This window comes from Chlamydotis macqueenii, chromosome 1, assembly GCF_036417535.1.
Source record: "Chlamydotis macqueenii isolate bChlMac1 chromosome 1, bChlMac1.mat, whole genome shotgun sequence".
Classification (NCBI taxonomy): domain Eukaryota; kingdom Metazoa; phylum Chordata; class Aves; order Otidiformes; family Otididae; genus Chlamydotis; species Chlamydotis macqueenii.
In genome coordinates, this window is record NC_141556.1 from 85,880,804 (window position 1) to 85,900,158 (window position 19,355).

The 19,355-nt window shown below is 44.1% G+C and overlaps 1 protein-coding gene across 10 annotated transcripts in view; it reads right to left on the reverse strand.

The window, feature by feature from the left end:
- The window catches only part of LOC104474362 (rap1 GTPase-activating protein 1), a 48,900-nt gene extending 29,954 nt beyond the window's left edge, over positions 1–18,946 (reverse strand). For 8 of the 10 annotated variants that reach the window (XM_086759386.1, XM_086759404.1, XM_086759395.1 and 5 more), the window contains exons 1-6: positions 15,573–15,671; positions 11,027–11,120; positions 10,533–10,568; positions 5,203–5,250; positions 4,068–4,106; positions 3,764–3,955 (exon numbers count right to left, since the gene is read on the reverse strand). In XM_086759386.1, coding sequence (XP_086615512.1) covers positions 3,764–3,955; positions 4,068–4,106; positions 5,203–5,250; positions 10,533–10,568; positions 11,027–11,120; positions 15,573–15,616 — 453 coding nt within the window. In that variant the 5' untranslated portion in view covers positions 15,617–15,671. Of the gene's footprint in view, positions 1–3,763; positions 3,956–4,067; positions 4,107–5,202; positions 5,251–10,532; positions 10,569–11,026; positions 11,121–15,572; positions 15,672–18,676; positions 18,710–18,820 lie in introns of those variants that run through there. The other 2 variants (XM_086759414.1, XM_086759438.1) reach the window with 2 other exon arrangements.
- Positions 18,947–19,355: the final 409 nt, after the last annotated feature.

Consider the following 19,355-nt stretch of genomic DNA (forward strand, 5'->3'; position numbering starts at 1 on the left):
CATTACAATTATACCTAATAATAAAAATGTCCTTTGACTGCTTCAAATAGTTTCCACTTCCTTGTCCTAGGTTAAGCTAGAATTTCACACTAATAACTTAAGACATAGTTCTTTCCACTGAGAGCATTCCACTGAAGTAGTTCCCCAAAAATTCATGGCACTGCAGCAACAATACTTTAACCAGCACAAAGAAAGGACAGCATAATGGAGAAATCTTCTAGTTGAAGATGTCCCTGCTTCTTGCAGAGGGGGTTGGACTAGATGACCTTTAAAGGTGTCGTAGTTCAGCCCTGATCGGGACCAGACTACGCAGTCTCTCTCTCACTCCCCCCACCTTCCGAGAGAACAGGGAGAGAAAATATAAGGAAAAACGGCTCGAGGTTTGAGATAAGGACAGGAAGAAATCCTGAAAGTTAGCATCACGGGCAAAACAGACTCGACTTGGGGAAAACTATTCATTTATTACTACAAACAGCAGGATAATGAGACAGAGAACAAGATAACCTCCCCCCACCCCTCCCTCTTCCCAAGCTTAACATTATCTCTACTACCTTCCCCTCCCTGAGCGGCACAGGGGGGAAGAGGGAATGGGGGTTACAGTCACTTCATCATCACATGTTGTTTCACGCCGCTGCTTCATGGTTGGGGGAAGAACTCCTCACATTCCTCCCCTGCTCCGTTGTGGGGTCCCACCCCTATGCCACAGTCCTTCGTGGAACTGCTCCGGCGTGGGTCATCTCTTCCACGGGGTGCAGTCCCTCCAGAACAGCTGTCCCAGCGGGCCCTCCACAGGCCACAGCCGCCTTCAGGCATCCACCTCCCCCGGTGTGGGGTCCTTCACGGGCTCCAAGTGGATCTCTGCTCCTCCGTGGACCTCCATGGGCTGCATGGGAACAACCTGCTCCACCATGGTCGTCACCACAGGCTGCAGGGCAATCTCTGCCAGGAGCCGCATTACTCCTCCCCCTCACTTCTGAACTGACCTTGATGTCTGCAGCCGTTCCTCACAACAGGCTGGTAGATGTCTCTCAGGATCTTTTTTACATCTTATTCACTTCTCGTCTCCTCTCCACTTCTTGCAGCCAGGCTGGACCGAGTCGGGCCCAGTTGGCTGCCTGGCGAGAGGCCAGAGGGTGAGGCCTGCAAGGCCCATGAGGCCCGCGCCTCCCCCTCTGCGCCTCTGCCCCCGCTCAGCTTCTTCACATCTTCTCTCCTCTCTTTTTTTTTTTCCTGTTTTCCCCTTCTTAAATACGTTATCGCAGAGGCGTTATCAGGGAACATTCTTCTACCAATCGGCTCGGCCTTGGCCAGCAGCGGGTCTGCCCTAGGCCCGGCTGAGTCCACTGAACAAAGGGGAGCAACTTCTAGCAGTTTCCTACAGAAGCTACCACCTTAGGCCTCCCCTCACTAACAAAACCACGACATTAGGTCTCTTCCATCCCTAACTACTCAATGATTCTATGATTCTAAATACATGACCACACATGAATATATGGCAAGAAAGCTTCTCTCATCAGCACTGCCAGCTTCAAATGCTTATGAAGCTGCACCCTAAGATTCTTTGACTGGCATTTGCAATGTATACTTTTATTAAATCCTCCCTGGCTTCACACTACTTCTCTTTGTTACAGTACTGAAAAAATAACGTAGACATTTAATAATTCCCACAGCACAAGGCATAAGGTTTTACAGCCTTCCTCCTACAGGCAAAATGAATCTTACTGTGCAATCGTTATAGGCCATGAAACAAATAAAAGGAAATGAGCTATCACTTGTATGTCCTAGCACTTTTTTTTTGGTGGTTGTTTTACAGGATCTACTATAAGGTGTTCTGCAAAAAGTGTCAAAAGAATTGTCCAAGTTTGAGTGATCTAGTATATGCACACCCACAACACAGAGAAGCATATATAGTTTATAATACCATACACACTCTAATCTCCTGTCTTGCTTAAAGGATATTCCCTAAACCACTGGCTATGCTTTTCCCACCACATGGTGCTTTATGGGCTCTTCTTCAACTAAGAATTGTTTGCAGATATTCAAAACATGCAAGATATCTTTCTTTACCTTTCTGAAACAACCTTCCTGTGTTATCAGCAAGAAAAGGACCCAAACCACAGAGCATCAAAATCACTGGTTTCTCTCAACTTCAAACTGAAGAAATACTCCTCCTATGGAAAAGCTCTGAGCTCTCTCCCATTACCTAAGCCTTTAAGTCACGGGTAAAGACACGGGTAAAGTTTTCTACCCATTGGCAGAGTTTTCTATGACAAGAGTCCTGTTCACCTTGTTCTTTTCTGACACTGGCTTGCTCAAAAACTTGCATGTTTAAAGGAACATAGACACACATTCATGTCAATTAAGACATGACTATATGCTGTAGAAAAGACGCTGTAGAAAAGAAAGAATATAGATGAGAGAAGTTCAGTACTACAGAAAAACTTGTAGTACTGAAGCGCTGACAGTTCGGCACCTTGCAAATGTATAGAGTCTGATGGCATGGGAATTCCTGGATCTCACTTGGAAGGAACAGTGATGATATGGCTCTGCTTGAGCAGGGGTATGTACAAGACGAGCTCCAGAGATCCCTTCCAACCTCAACCATTCTGTGATATCAGGTCAGCAGTGAGTCCTACAGCCAGACCGAAAAAGATCATATCCCAATTTGCCTCTCATCCTAGCTGGCTCCGGAAACCTTCAGGCACAACTCTGAATTTACCATGACAGAAAAATAATTACAGTTGGCCTATTGAAGGCTTCCAGAATGTCACAAGATAAATGTCTGTTAACAGACTGTACATCAGATCTGTCAATCTAGAAAGGAAGCGTCCAGGAAGAGTACTTTACATAAAAATTATATTAATGATGGTTTCTAGTACCACATACTATACAAGATCATTCAGACAAGATTAAGTACTGCAGAAGATGTCGCCAGCACTGCCCAAAGCTCCACCTCTTCCTGGTTTTGAACTTACTAAGCAGTTGCAGGAGGAGACCACTGAATAAGATGCAGGACAAGTATACCTGTCAGGCTTTCTTATCTCCTTATGCCATGAACTGAATCTCAGAAAAGATCACGGGTTTTTTCTCACTCGTTCTTGATAGTTAATATCATCCTGAGATCCAGTCTGGGAATCCATCAATTTCCTTAACAGGCCAACCGAGGTGGACCTTAACAGCCAGCCAACAAACATCCACTTAATGAGGCCAAGCTCTCTCTCTCTCTGTTAGACTGAAATTTCTAAAGTCAGGCAACATTTAGCACTAAGCTTACTTAAACAACTATAAAACACATTGTCCAGTTTCTTCGTACACATTCTGTGGTGACCGTACTTGCTACTTATTTACACTGAGGAAAATGGATCATTTTTCTTACTACTGAGGAGCTTGCACTGTCAGTGCCTCTAAAAATAATATAATCTCCATTTCCAATATTATTATACATTTATGCCCTTGTCATCCCAAGGTTGGTATCTGTCCAGGAGCCTCAAAAGAGCTTCATAACCAAATATAAGCATTTCCTGTGCAAATCTCTCTCTTCTGTTAATGCATAGGATGAAGCACATATCACAAGGGGACAGAACCAACCTAACACACTGCTAGCCACACTATAGTATGCACCTGATTCACATTAGTTCAAGACATCATGAGGAATTGAAATGGAGTGGCTGTGCAGTTATTTCTAAGTCCATCAATAAGAGCCTGAGGTACATTTCAGCCTCATGGCTGGGTGGGTAGAGAACACTCTGAAGATCACTCTTACCTTCCCCAGAAAATGTTTGCGGTACAGCTTGGCCGTAGGGTCACTCTCCAGTTTCACTTTACCACTCCAGGGAAATGGTACGTCAGACAGAGTTGGACTCAAGCTGGAGAGGTTGTGGCTGGTCCCTTCAATCCAGTAGCCTCCAAACTGGGGTAAGATAATGAGAGGATATGGCCACCCTTTCTGTAATACCTATTCAGAAGGACACAGAACATGAAAGCTGAAAGTCCAATAAGATGAAAGGTCAATAAGCTGAAAGTCAATAAAGTCCAAGGAAAAACAGAGGAAAGCAGTACTAACTCACCTCATGGATGCTGGGGTAGGGAATATACTCCTCTTCTGTCTGAAATCAGAAGAGACTATTAGCAAAAATGCATGACATCACTTAAAGTGTTATGCTTTCACAATGGCGCGAGCCGTGCCCTCACCTTCCACTCTGCCCTTGTCCATCTTTAGAGTTTTACTTTAGGATTTCACATTAGACTCCATTTCCCAGGTCTCAGCATAATACAGAATTTTGAGAACAATAAATTTAGGAGTCAGATTTCACCCAGCCTTCTCCTTGAAACTACACAGAATACAGGCATGCAAAATAAGGAGGTAGTCAAAGTACAGGCAAATTGGGTGATATTAGGAGTGAGACCCTCTCTCCTTTCCTTCCATAAAATGTTAGCTGCAGACAGAGACGATAGTAGGGATGGTAGAAATAGTACTGTATTTACAGTGAGATCAAAGTTGTGTCATCTCCATATAACCAAGCAGTGCTGAGGCATGACTGCAAGAACAGGAGTATCTGAACCACTTTATGTCAGTTTGATGCCTCTTCCATCACCACAAAGAGCACTGACTATCTCTGTCAGAACTGAGCTATATTAATTCTCTATGTATCTTTTTTTTTTTTAAGATCATTTCAAGATTGAATTCAAGATCAAGGTAGATTTTAAGGCTACTGTGCCCAAGCTGAGACTGAAAGAATGGAGAGGAAGAGTTCAGAATTTAAAGACGGGAACTTGTTCTTATTGGTTCAATATTGAGGAAAACAGACCAGCTTTGTAGTAGCATCTATGAGTCCTCAAACAGACTACTGCAATAAAAATAAATGCAGTGTGGTTTCATCAATATTACTACAGCTCTTAAATTAAATAAAATTTAAGAAATTATTTAGTGAAAACTAAGACTGTTAATAATATTAAACACTTATTGGAACCACTTAAATTTGAAAAAGGGAAGTATTGATTCTGTTTCAGCTACACAGCTTCACCCTCTTGCACAGCAACTTAAAAAAAAAAAAAAAACAAAACAAAAAAAAAAACCCTATATGTGTTCTAAGGCTGTTTGTAGACTCCTTGTTCACTCCAAGATGGAAATACACTGCAAGCCAGGTCAGTTATTATCTGCCATTCTCAGCAACTTAGATGGCAACAATGACTTGTCCTGACCTTGAGAGGAGCTGGAAGGGAACATCTTTGTTCGTCCAGACGACTCCCCTGGAAATAGAAAGCCAAAGACAGTGAATCCCACATTTTAGCATGTCTGTTTCACTTACCCTCAGTGTCCTTCTCCATATGCCCAATATCCATATTTTGTCTCTCTCTGTAATCTTCTACTTTATGGAAGTTTGCAATAAACAAAAGGAGTACAACTAGAACTTGGCTAGTCCCCTAGTTTGGCATTAAAACTGAAAAATGCCCCCAGTCTTACAACTCTTAAAAAGCAGAAAGCTGGCAGAAAGCAAAAGCAGTCTCCCAAACTGATTTACTTATTTAATTCTCTAATCTCCTCTAGCTCCTTTACTTCCTGTGCCGAGCAATAAAAAAAGGAAGCAGTAAATACCGAACGTGAAAGAACCGTATTTCAGACCATTCATTCCTGTTCTACTTTTCCCTCTCCCTTGAAGGTACTGTCAGGCAGAGCATTGAGAACCTCAGAGTAGGGTTAAGAGAAGCAACAAACACAAATACACATAAAAATGAGATGACAGAAAAATGAGAACATTCATTAAAAGAACCTAAAAATGAGCCACAAAAAGAGCTAAACCTTAATGAAATGATGAGGAGCCAGACTTTCAGCTCACAACAAATGCAGAACACCTTCAAAAAACTCTTAGAAACATCAGAAGTAAACTAATATGGCTAAACTCCAGGATAAGGGAAACTACTGGTAGATACATGAGGACATTCTTCATAAGTAGAGTTCAAACACAAAAAAATAACAGTAACAACAAATTTTAGTTGGTTAAGCATAAAAACACAGTAAAGCAAGTGAGGAATAACCTGCAGATAACATAATAGCAGAAAAAAATTATTTTCCTTAACTATATCAGGAGAAAGAACCCTTTCAACATGTCTACAAGGCGAGACAGGATCCAACTATAAAATCCGAGCTTAGAGAGAGTTAACCTTTTTATTTTCATTTTTATTTTCAAAGGAGGGGCCTGAACACATACCAGCTTAGAACTAGTCTTCATAGGGAAATGTCAGAAGATCTGTTTCAAATTGCAATGTCAGCAGGCACCACTGACAAAAGGAACAACAAATTACCAGGATGCGATAGGTTGTTGTCCTGGTTTCATTTAGTGAGGAGGGGGCTACAGTGGTAGCTTCTGTAAGAAGCTGCTAGAAGTTGCTCCCCTTTGTTCAGTGGACTCGGCTGGGCCTAGGGCGCTGCTGGCCAGGGCCAAGTGAATTGGTAGCAGAACGTTCCCTGATAACGCCTGTGTGATAACATATTTAAGAACAGGAAAAACAGAAGAAAAAAAGAAAACAAAGATGTGAAGAAGCTTGAGCAGGGGCAGAGAGGGGGAGGCGCGAGCCTTGTGGGCCTTGCAGGCCTCACCCTCTGGCCTCCCACCGCTGACTGGGCCCAACTCGGCCCAGCCGAGAGAAGTGGAGAGGAGATGAGATGTGAAGAGAACCTGAGAGGCATCTGCCTGCCTGTTGTGAAGAATTTCTTGTGAGAGGAATGGCTGCAGATGCCAAGGTCAGTGAAGGAGGAGGAGGAGTAATACAGCTCCTGGCCAAAATCCCCTGCAGCTCATGGTGCAGCCCGTGGTGGAGCAGGTTGTGCCCCTGCAGCCCATGGAGGAGCACAGATCCACCTGCAGCCAGCCCGTGGAGGACCCTGCTCCAAGGCAGGTGGATGCCTGAAGGAGGCTGGGGCAACTGTTCTGGAGGGACTGCACCCTGTGGAAAAACAACCCACGCCAGAGCAGTTCACAAAGGACTGTGGCCCGCAGGAGAGACCCCACGCTAGAGCAGGGGAAGAATGTGAGTTCTTCCCCCGACGATGAAGAAGCAGTGTAAAGTGACAAGTGATGAACTGACCATAACCCCCATTCCCTCTTCCTCCCTGTGCCACTCGGGGGCAAGGAGGTACAGATAATGTTAAGCCCTGGAAGAGGGAGGGGTGGAGGGAGGTTATCTTGTTCTCTGTCTCATTATCCTGCTTTGGTTTTAATACTAAACGAATAGTTTTCCCCAAGTCAAGTCTGTTTTGTCCATAACGGTAACTTTAAGGATCTCTCCCTGACATTATCTCAAACCTCGAGGGTTTTTTTCTTATATTATCTCTCCCTATTCTCTTGGAGGATGGAGGGTGCAAGAGAGAGACTGCATAGGCTGCTCCCAAAAAGGGCTAAACCATGACAGCTGTAACATTAAGATGGAACAGAGGCTGACAAGCAATCTTTACCTTATGCAGAGGTAGTAGTAACCATTTTGCATTTGCGGAAGTCATAAAGCTGAGGAAGTGGAGCGTATGAAATAGAAGTGTAAATGGACGTTTTGTTGATGTGATTTGGAGTTTCACTTGTCAACCTAGCATGCTAGTGCTCGTGAGGAAGGCTAGGTTCTAAAACAGGGGTCTTGGGAACAGTTCTTTGGGGCAAGACAGTCCTACACTCAAAACAGGATTGGTACAGGAGAGGTATGCAGGTACAAACCAGCTTCAGCCTTCTGGAACAAACTGTGGGAAGTACCGGGACAAACTTGCTATGCACCAGGGGATTTCTGTACACAGAAAAAAAGGTTGGGAAACTGCAGTTTTGTAAGATCTCTCTCCCCTTCCTTTACATTTCTGGCAGATCTGATAACTGCAAAAAGTTTCCAGTTTCAAAGGAGGTCCTGGTAGAAGACCAGTATCTCAGAGAGGCCCGAGGGAAAACTTCCTGTGCTGCTGTAAAAGAAGTGCTGTTTGTATTGGAGCCTCTACAGAGAGTGGAGGAAATGTGCCAGCATATTCTGCACTGTTAAAGGAGCTCCTGGTAGCCTGGGAGCAGAAGATGTAGGCCTAAATCTACCAATCTCTCCTCTAGAGTGAAGCTTAAGATACTAGCAAAGATCTAATGCAACCCTGGGTCATACAGTCCAAAGCTTTATTTTAGAGGTTAACTAGGACCGCAGGGAACCGATAGCATAAGTTGTTGAAGTGTTGAAGTTGTTCAAAGGCAGAAGAACTGGTTGATTATCACTGTCATTCCTCAAAAGGGAGAGGCATAAAGTATAGCAGTCTCAGACACCTGTTGAGACACCCTTCTGATTTGGTCCAGTTTGGCTTGCAGCACTGTCTTTAAGGAAAAAAGTGAAGAAGGACTGGTTATGCAAGTATGTGAAGACATAAGCCACCTGAGTTTACTGGCTCAAATAAGATTTGCTCGCTTTTCAACTGCTTGCATAGTAGAGGAACAATGTATTCCTAAGTGTCCTTAACAAAAGTATTTACTGAGACTTCAGTAAATCTGTACACACAGAACAATGCAGCCAGTAGCCCATTTACTTCAAGCAATGATTATTAAGATTAAAAAGAAAATAATAAAAAAGAAAGGGAGAGGGGCAAACTTCCTTTCCAGATCTCAGGGACAGGTTTCAGTTTAAAAAGAGAGCACAACTTTACCTGTTAATTCATCACATATAATGTGAAATGGCTATGTTAATTTTCAGTCAAACAATTATACTTGAATATGATTGTTAAAGTACTCAAAAATTAATTCTACCCTGTGGCTTTGTCGTTGCTATTTTATAGAAGAAATGTCCAAGTCCCCTATTTTGCCTTTTACTCACTTGATTGCTAACGAAAATCCCAGATTTTATTTTCAAGAATAATTCAATAAATCTAAAGGACAGCCAGAGTCAAATAGAAGGAAAGGGAAAGCAAAAACAAGCAAAAAAAAAAAGAATAACTAAAGAATTAGAAAAATATATAGAAAGAAAGATCACAACAAATAATAAAAAGAAATACTGGGGACAAGTTTTTCCTTTTACAAAACACTTCTCTTCTTCCAAAAAATTGCTGTCATACTTAAGCAGCTGTTGTTAATTCTCATAGTGCAACTTAGGTGACAAAACAAGCTAAAAAAAAAAAAAACCAAACACCACTATACAGTCTTAACAATGTGCAGCTAAGAAACCAATATAGATGCCAAAACCAGGACATTAGTGATCTGCATTTGTTGGAAAGTCTCATCAGCTCCCTCTGTTATAGCCAGAGGTCCAAAAGAGGTCCAAATCCAGTGAGAGACAGCTTTCGTATGGTAAACTACAAGCTGAGAAACACTGAGAATCTTAAGAAATGCAGTCTACCAGTAAGGGACATCTGCTACTGATTCCTCCTTACCGAATTTCAAAAGGCCTGGAAAGGATTGTCATTCCTGCTAACACGTGCTTGAACCGAACAAGAAGTTCTGCGTGCTCAAGCTTACTTTCTAGCACAGAGTCAAATGAGCCAGGCACACTTAAAGAGCTTGTTATTCTAAAGCACTGACCATATATCCCAAACATAGCTTGGGTGTCTGTACAGTGGTTTCAAGGTCTGTGTCTGTCTACACATGAATATATAGAAGATACACCTTCAGCTGCTCCTTCTCCCACTTCTCCTTGCCAGTCTGCCAAGTAGTATTTCAGCCTTGTAACTCTGTACTCAGCATTTTGCTGCTACCTTCCACTTCCTCACCTTTACAGTCTCACCAAAGTCTTGCATTTTCCTCATAGTCACAATTTGATCACCCAAATTCCAGAAAATAAGTTCTTTCCTATAAGTTTAATTCCCGTGCATAATAAAAGGCAGGCAAAGTTAACCACAGCATTTTGAAGGTGTACCACTCAGAGAAAATACTGGTAGTCTGTAAGGATGCTCTGATAACACATCACCTGAAAAATTTAGTTTTAAAGATTTTGTTGTTAGATATATAACAATATGTTTATCACTATCTCTCTATTTGGTAGGGCAGGGTTGTTTTTTCCCCTTTTATTCAATTTTAATTTTATAATGTAATATATGCAACTAAATGCACGTATTTCCATAAAAGAATTAAGCTAGAGATCTTCTTTCTTGTGCAAGTTAAAGACAGGGCCTAGAGTACTTATTTATTAAACTGTTTGACCTTGCTAAATGCAGTTACGTTAACATCCCATTAATCAACTGTCATTAGAAGCAGCTACCCAGCAGAAACAGAGTTTCTTGAAAAAGATGCCAGGGATACCTTAATGCAACTTTGATTTTCTCTCAGAATCACACTTCTGCAAAGAACAAGACAGAATTATAATAATTTGTGTCTATTCCTTCCATCATGCTGGTTGGAAAAATGAACACAGGAAAATGCTTTTAAAATTCCACTTAAGAGTAGGTATAGGAGCTTGGGCCTAGAAGAGCTAAATATTCTGCAAGCCCAAATTAAAGGGTATTGGGAGGGAAGTGACAAGATAAATAGCAGCTGATTTGTTTGTCTGTGAAAAATCAAGAGATCTCGAAGTCCGACAGAATAACTTCTCCTTACCTGCATTTTTTCAATCATCTCAAACAAGTCCACAGTCTGTGAAAAGAAAAACATAACAGGGAAAAGAATTTAACGTTTGCAGAAGCTTATGTTATCTTCTGTGGTAACGCAGATGTTGAAGAAGCCAATAGGTCCTTCCATGTTTTGGCACAGAAATTACTTGCTCGCTGAAGACAAGATGGAATTGCTCTTCCTTAACTGATAGCATGGACAATACAACTGGCCAAATTGTCTTCAGCTTGTGTGGCAAAAACTTGACCTGGAACCTGATCAGACAGGTATCAGGAATTTCTCTCTTTCAATGGCTCAGACTACTGACTTGATACAGTATAGTGTAAGAAATTATTAAATGAACAAGTTTAGGATTCTCACAGAAGTGGGCAACTACAGCTACAACACATGCATACACACAAGCTTGCTTTCAGTAACTTCTTCTGCTCAGCGGTTCAAGACACATTCCAACCCTAAGCCAGGTGAACTTGGACTGCCATTACCTTGTTGGGGACAGCAGGAGCAAGAGCACATGGAAAGCCTTGGGTGGGACAATCTATAACATCACTGAAGCAGCGCAGCCTCTCCTCAGACCTCCTGCAAGACACAGAGGCAGAAGGGGAAGAAAAAAAAAGAAAGGGAGAAAGAAAAACTTTTAACTCTTGGAGAACTGAAGATGCCATTGCTTGCCTGCAGTGCCTCCTTTGCCTTCTGCTTACTCTTCCTCTCCCCATACCATTTCTTGCCTAGGAGGAAGCTGTCATTCCCTGTGAGATTCCCTGAGCTGTCTTAATTTACCACTTGCTACTTGCAAACTTCCTGGGTACAACAGCAAAAATTTTCTGGCCCTGACTGCTCTGTCTCTGTTCACACACACTATTTTCCCCACAACTGTCGCTTAAGTGCTGAACAATCTTTTTTGCCAACTTCCTCCTCTATTGTAGATTTGCAGCAGAATAAAAACAGGTCTCACAGGAAGCTTTGGGATTAGATCTCAAAATTGAACCATATTAAAAGAGTTGAAAGTTCTGAAATATCGCTGAAATCAGCGCCTAATCAACCCCCAGTTGACACAGCTTGGGTATTAGTGTCCAAGACAGAAACATAACAGAACAGAACTGATACACCCTGCAAGACAGATACAGGGATGGCTCTCTGTTATCACTGCTGGTAAAGCCAAAGTGCACATTGGGTGGGCTTTTGTCTGCACATCTTCTATTGAAAATATATAATTATCTTGGCCCCTGGTGGAGCAGCAGTGTATACAAATAGCACCAGCACTTATTTGATTTCATGGACTAGAAAACAAAAAAGTAACACAAACAATGCACTGTAGTTTAAAAGACATCTACAGCATTGCCCATTGCAGTCTCACTGGGACAGTCTCACTGCTAGCTGCAGCTTTCCTACTATTAGCTAATAAACTTTCCATGCCATTCACAGATTTTACTAGCAGTCACAACTAAGTCTTGGTGAAGGTCTCATAGGTGGGGCTGAGGCTCAAGTTCTAACACAAGAGACAAGTCTCATCTACTTTCTAATGCAGTTATTGTTTGTTATATGATCATACAGTGCAATCACAAATTGTTATCCTCTGTTAGATGCATGACTCCTAGCTTCCATACCAAGAAACTGGTATCTGTAAGTCACCCAGACTCTTGCTTCGAATGCAGTGGCTACATTCCCTGTTGTATGAAAGTATAACATATTTCTGCAATCATGAAGCTACACTCTATTACAAGCACTAAGAATCTCTACACCTACCAATTCTCTGACAATTCACAATTTATTTGGGTAGTTGAACGGTATCGTGTAACTTGTATCTAGGCTGATCTACACAAAGTAACATGCTTTCATCCTACAATTTTATCCTAACTCAAATGAGAGAGATTCATAACAAATCTAAAGATTAAATTCATAATGTATATGGGAGGGAAGATGTAGGAGTTAGTCTTGACATCCTTACATAAATATTGGAATAGTTAGATGGTAAATGTATTTTAAATTAATATCATACCAACACATGTTTTACTTATCATTTTATTCATATACTTGAAGCATGTTTGGGACCAAAAAATTTTATGTCCAAGGCAGTACGTGACAGATTTTCATTGTTTCTTTTAGAAAGCGGAAGTTTCTGTTCTGTGAGCCCTAAAAAGGTAAGAGCGTAATTTGATAAATTCTCATTTTTAGAAACTAGCCATCTCCAGAGAAGTGTCAGAGAAGTGTAACTTTTGTGCAACTGGATCCCCTGGGGTTTGTTGAATTCTATAGCATTTTTCTTTGGCTGTCACTGGTTTGAATACTGAAGGATTCAGTGGAGAGTAAAATACATACCTGCATCATGGAAATCTGGCAGCTCCCACATGAGACCAGTGTGGCCAGTTCTGCTCATGTTCTCTCATGTCTATACTTTGGACAGACCTGAGCACTTTGTGCAGCAACTGCTCCTTATTATTCAATCCTAACAAAGTTCTGTTGTCAAAATGACTGCAGCAGATGCCAAAATCACTGTTTTTATCTTACGCTTACAGATGTTCTCAATTCTGCAATTATCCCAGATTAGGAATGTGCTGAGTGACTTAAAAAATCCAGGAGAATAACTTAAATTTTATGTTATCTTTTACAAAATATCACTAAAATTTGAGGGCATTGTAACTATTGCTTGACAGTCCGTTTGTTAATTTTGAACCTCTGGAATGAAAAACTAAGCTTTATCTATAGAAACAGAACATAATTCTTTTCAAATTGGAACTTCAAACTCTTTGACCACAGAAAAGAAGAATATCACCCTTCTGAAAAAGAAAAGCAATTCTGCAGATTGGGAGAGGAACATGTATACTTGCTGAAGCTTTACTTTTAGGAAACGGCAACAAGGGGAAGCAGAGGGCCCAGAAAATGCTAAAGACTAAACTAGGACTTTACTTGTGACAGTAACCAATGTGTTAAATTCAAGCAGGCAGGCAAACTAAAAGTAGGCACTGCTGATCCACCACTAAAGACTCCACTCTCAATTCTGAGACGGTGTGAGAAGCACCTTTGCCGACCTCTAAGCAAGTATCCCAGAAGGCCAACCGCATCCTGGGCTGCATCAAAAGAAGCGTGGCCAGCAGGTCGAGGGAGGTGATTCTCCCCCTCTACTCTGCCCTGGTGAGACCCCACCTGGAGTACTGTGTCCAGTTCTGGAGCCCCCAACACAAGAAGGACATGGACCAGTTGGAGAAGGTCCAGAGGAGGGCCACAAAGATGACAAGAGGGCTGGAGCACCTCTCATACGAGGACAGGCTGAGAGAGTTGGGGCTGTTCAGCCTGGAGAAGAGGAGGCTCCGGGGAGACCTGATAGCAGTCTTCCAGTACCTCAAGGGGGCCTACAAGAAAGATGGGGATAGGCTGTTCAGTAGGGCCTGTTGCAATAGGACGAGGGGTAATGGTTTCAAAATAGAGGGGGGTAGATTTAGATTGGAAATTAGGAAAAATTTTTTTACAATGCGAGTTATAGAACACTGGAACAGGTTGCCCAGAAAGGTGGTGGAGGCCCCATCTCTGGAAACGTTCAAGGCCAGGCTGGATGAGGCTCTGAGCAACCTGATCTAGTTGGGGATGTCCCTGCTCCTTGCAGGGGGGTTGGACTAGATGACCTTTGAAGGTCCCTTCCAACTCTAACTATTCTATGATTCTATGATCTCCACACACACAACTCTGCTCATGTCTTGTACTCCCATCTGGCAGCATCCTTTGCTATTTCAGTCCTAGGATCTCTCTATGCAGCTCTCTCAACACCATTCCCATCTGCTGTAGCTGAGCCAGTTCAATAACTAAGTCAGTCTAAATATTTGTTCTAAGAAAAACACAAATTCGCCTTGATAGATTTAATATATCTTTTCACCCACTTTTCATAAGTATTCCAAAGGTAAAGAGGATTTGTTGCGCTCTGAATAGACAAGTGCCCCAAATCCTAAGGAAACTATTTTCCTGAAAGTTCACAGGGAAGCAGGTGCATAGCTGTTGCAGAAACCTCTGCTAATCTGAAAGCCTTCTGGTAGGACAAACAATATGGCATGATTTGCAGCTAATTATGGAACAACAAGTCAGTATAATAACTGGTGTCCCAGCCTGATGAGTGATTCCTGCAATGAGATGCTGGTGTTTTTGAAATCACTCGCTAGAAGCAAAGGCAATTCAGAAGAAGTGAAGACAATCTGAAACAACAGGAACGGCCCCAAAGTGCTCACAAAGAAAATTCTGCGCAACCACTTCCCTTGAGCAGCAGTTTCTGCCCTTTCACTGCCTCGTCTCTCCCTTCGAGAAACTTTTCTGCCCATAGACTCTGACTTCCCGTTAGGAACCTCGCTTCCAACCGCACTCCCTTTTCTGGCTGCTGGGGAGCTCCTGGCCCCCTCTCCCCGTGGCAGCCACTGCTCCGACGTGGCGGCAACCCCTGCTCTCTGCCCAGGACCCTCTCCATCTCTTCTTGCACGGACAAAAAGGGCGGGCAGGGTGTGAAGACGGCCCGGAGAACCCCTCTAAGGGCCCGTTCCCCAGCAAGGACCACACTGCGGGACAGGAGAAAGGAGAACTCCCGAGGGAAATCCACCTCGCCACGCACCCCCACCTCCTCAGAAGCCCAAACTGGAGAACACGTCCTCTCCCGGGAAGGGAAAAGCTCCCCGTCCCTTCAGCAGGAGGGGCGCCCGCCAGCCGCCCTCGCTCGCCTCCTCCCCGCCACAGCGGGGCACAGGGAGCGGGGCCAGGGGGGGAGGGGGGGACCGCGGCTCCTCCGCTCCAGCCCAAAGCCAGACCCGGACCTCCGGCCACCGCCTTCCCCCTCCTCGGCTCCCCGCTTCTCCAGAAAATCCCGAGGGCTCTTTCCCCCGGCTCCCACAGCGCGGCCGCCGCCGGGGGGGGCGGAGGGGGCGCGGACGACGACGGGACGGGTAGACCCGCTCCAGGGCCTCACCCCGAGCGCCTCCAGCCGCTCCCCTGCCCCATCCCCGGGCCGCCGGGGGAAGGGCAGGGCGCAGGCGGAGCCCGCCCGCTACCAGTACCTACCCTCCGCAGGCCCCGGCAGGGACTGCGTGCTCCCGGGAAAACATGCCGGGCTGCTCCGCTGAGTCAGCTCCCGGCTTCCCTCCTCGGGAGCCTCCTCGCCGCCCGCCTGGCCATGGAGCGGGGCGCGGGCTCCCTCCCGGCTCCCGCCCCTCCTCTTCCTCCCAAGCCGGGCTCCAGGGGAGAGACAGCAAAGGGCACCTCATCGCCGAGACCGGGCCTCAGCCACGCCGGGGCGGGCAGCGGCACAGGCGGGGTAGAGGAGGAGAAGAGATGGAGGAAGATGAGGCAACGGGGGATGGGGTCACAGCCCCTCCTCGATTCCCCCTTTCTGGGCGATCCCTGCCGGGCCGAGAGAGCTGTGCTCCGGGCTGTCAGCGACGGTCGGACGAGCGGTACTGGAAAACGACAACAGAGCGGCCCCTTACTCAGCACTGCTGTTGAGTAAGACCTCTCCCCAGGCTCCCAGTATCCTGTGAGAAAAGTGAGCATCAAGGCAACAACCTCCCATTACGTTCAAGGGAAGACTAAGAAGGTACCAAACCCACTTGCCTTTGGTATTTGGAGCTGATGTGCCTCCAGTACTGCAGAGAGTTGGCTCTACATCCCCCTGATGAAATAGCTCACTGATCTAACACGTAAGCTATTCTCTAGGGAAGCGCAAATTTTGAGGGGTCAGAAACCCCTTAACTACATGTATTTGCATTCATTCATCAATAGATAGTCATTCCAGATAAAAACTGAGGGTGGGATAATGATCTTCCATTGCAAGCGTATGCATATAGTTGTGCTTAAACAAGAACACAGAGCTCTTCTGGACACATTTTTTCTCTGTGATTCCCAATTTCATTCCATAGGATGATGTAATGTTTCCTGTTTTCATCAAGACCTATAAAGGCAGCAGCTACAACCTGATGCTGAGGGTTAGCGTCACAGTGGGTTTGTTCTAAGTCATGAAGGGGTCAGTAGGAAACACAAAGCAAGAGACAAAATTTGACAGAGGAGCCAGAGACCTAGGAAAAGATGCAAAGGACAAGTGAAAGCAGAATGCAAAGAGACCAGACAGAAAATATGAGAAGAAAAATAGGGAAAGCAAGCAACTGCATCCAAGTTTTATAGATAAGAGTGCAGCAATTTTGTCCTAATGCTTCCTATAAATTCTACTCATGAAAGATCTGGATAGAAATTTTTATGGGGGCTTCAAGGGTCTCTGGGTGGGAAAAGAGTCTGTAAGGAATCAATCAAGGTAGGTGAAAGCTTTGAATGCACAAAGAAAGAATCTACTTGCTGGTTTTAGGAACTTGGATGGAGGGCAGGTGTTTCAATTTCCTCTTAGCTACCTCTTTTTTTTTTTCCCCAGCAGATCTGATACTAGAGTATGGGTTAACTCATACAGCCCCCCCTCCTCACTTCAGCTTGAATGCCTCCCAGACCAGTCCTGGACACTGAAGATAGCAGCTGCTCTGTGCACAAGCCGTTTTTATTCATTCACCTGAATTTCTGAGCAGGGATGTGACTGGGCCAAGGCAAAGAGCCAAGCTTGCCACTTCTGCTGCATCCAGGAAGGAGGAAGAGACATTATTTTCTGCTGTTAGAGAGGGCTGCCAACAGTAACTATGGCTCTCCCCCATCCCAGGGTCATTAGCAGCAGCAATAGCAAGCCTGGCCAGGGTGAAAACAAAGTACCCAGAGAGGCCCAGGTCTTTCTGCCATTCTTCAGCAGCTTGCCACTACGGACAAGAGATAACTTTGTTCACATACAAAACCAGACTGGGCTCAGCTTCCATTTAACTATCTCACACCCTTACCTAATCTCCTGTGCTACTACAGTTGTGTACAAAGCCCTCAAGTCCCACAAGCAAACCAGCAAACAACTATTAAATACCCTAATTACTGTTAGAATTAGCCTCCTTTAGCAATAATTATATGAATAAATCATTCCCACATGTGAGCGAGTCACAGACCCCCTTTCCCCTTACTGTTCCTCAACTTATAATCAAGCTAACAATTGTTCCTATTTACACAGCTGATGCAACAGTATCACCTAATATAAGCCTTTAGTTGTACTAAGTAGATTCAGTTCCCACTGACACTTGCATTCTTATATGACTAATTCTGCATACTTATAGTCTTATATTGTAATCCATGTATTTGTCTATATTTGCATAGATCATTACGTATTTTACAGTTATTGTGTGTTTTAGGGACTGGCATACAAGTTCCTGTTCTTTCAGGTATCCTTCTAGGTATGTTAATATATGTATTTACAGTAATCGGTGTCTATACTTTTCCCTATGTATTTTCCCAGTTTTTGTTAACAGATTTTTTTCATTCTTATAACTGCACTAGCATTTTATCTTACTCTCCTAGGAAAACTCTCTATTAGCTATAACACAGAAACTGATCTCTGTGATTTTATTAATTGTTTGAGTCATTGTAAGAACATCAGAAGCTGTGCAGTACCACATAAACACAGCAGCATATCCTGCAATGGTAAACTCTTCAGGGCAGAAGCTGTTGGTTTTGGTTTTTTTTTTTATGTTTTACTACAATATTACACTTGGTCATCACAAACTCACAGATGCACCGACAGATAGAAACATACATGTTTTTACATCAGCTGCTTTCACAGATCTATGTACACAGCTTCTAAATAAAGTACTGAGTGTAGACAAACAACACGTCCCACTGCCCACTTGGACTCATCGTGTTATGCCAAAGGTTGACAGAATCAGGGTGGGATTCTAGATGGACCCTCTTTCATCCCCACCCCCCCCCATGTCTTCAGTTTGTCTGATTTCCTACACAGACCTCTGCTCTCCCCGCCTCCTCTCTCTCTCCAAACGCTTCTCTGTTCAATGCAGTGTAGCACAATATAGTCTTTATATAGCACATATAGTCTTTTAAAAAGCATAAGCCACTTTCCCTGCTGAGGCTGAAACTGCCCCAAGGTCCCTCCATTACACAACACCAAGCAAGCAGCAGAGAAGATCTGGATCAACCCTCCCCCAGCTGTCTTTGCTCCCATTCCTTCGAGATGCAAAATATGTTTAATTGGCATTGCAGGCAAGACGAGAATAAAAGCAGCTAAACTGTTTATCCCCTACCTGAGCAAAGATCTCTCATCCCCAGCTGGTGAGCAGATGGAGGTAGGGAACCCAGCTGCTCTCCTTTCCTTGCACTATCAATTATTCACGTAGGTTGCAGCGTCCTCCCTCTCCCTCCCTCCCTTTTTCTTCCGCTGCCCCCACCTGCAGATGAATGGAGAGTGAGGAGGTCGGTGCTGTCGCACTTGAAACCAGAGATCATTGTCGATTGAACAGCCAGCCTGTGGAGCGGCTGGGCTCGTCAGCAGGGAAGATCGGTTTTAGGGGAAGGGGCCAGACCGGCAGCTCCGTAGGTGGAGCATAGGCGGCTCTGTACACCTGCATCCTGCTCCCTGCGCTTCTAATTCCAGACCTGCAGGGATGACCTTTAAAAATGAGAAGGGTTGGTTTTGGTTTGTTGTTGGTTTGGGTTTTTTTTTCCCCGACAGAAAAGCACTGGGTTTTTTTAGTCCTCTCAAGTATAATGACAGTTATTTGGCGGCAGTGAACTGGGTCATGCGGATTCATGTGTATAGATCAGAGCAGGAAGGGAAAGTAGCAGACTGGAAAAAACAGAAAAATGCTTACTTAGTACTGACTCAGTCCCATAGCAAAGGCACTGAAGGAGTATAATCTGAGGGGACAGGACAACATCTTACTTTTTGCAAATGCTTTTGGTAATCGTGAGTCATGAGACTGA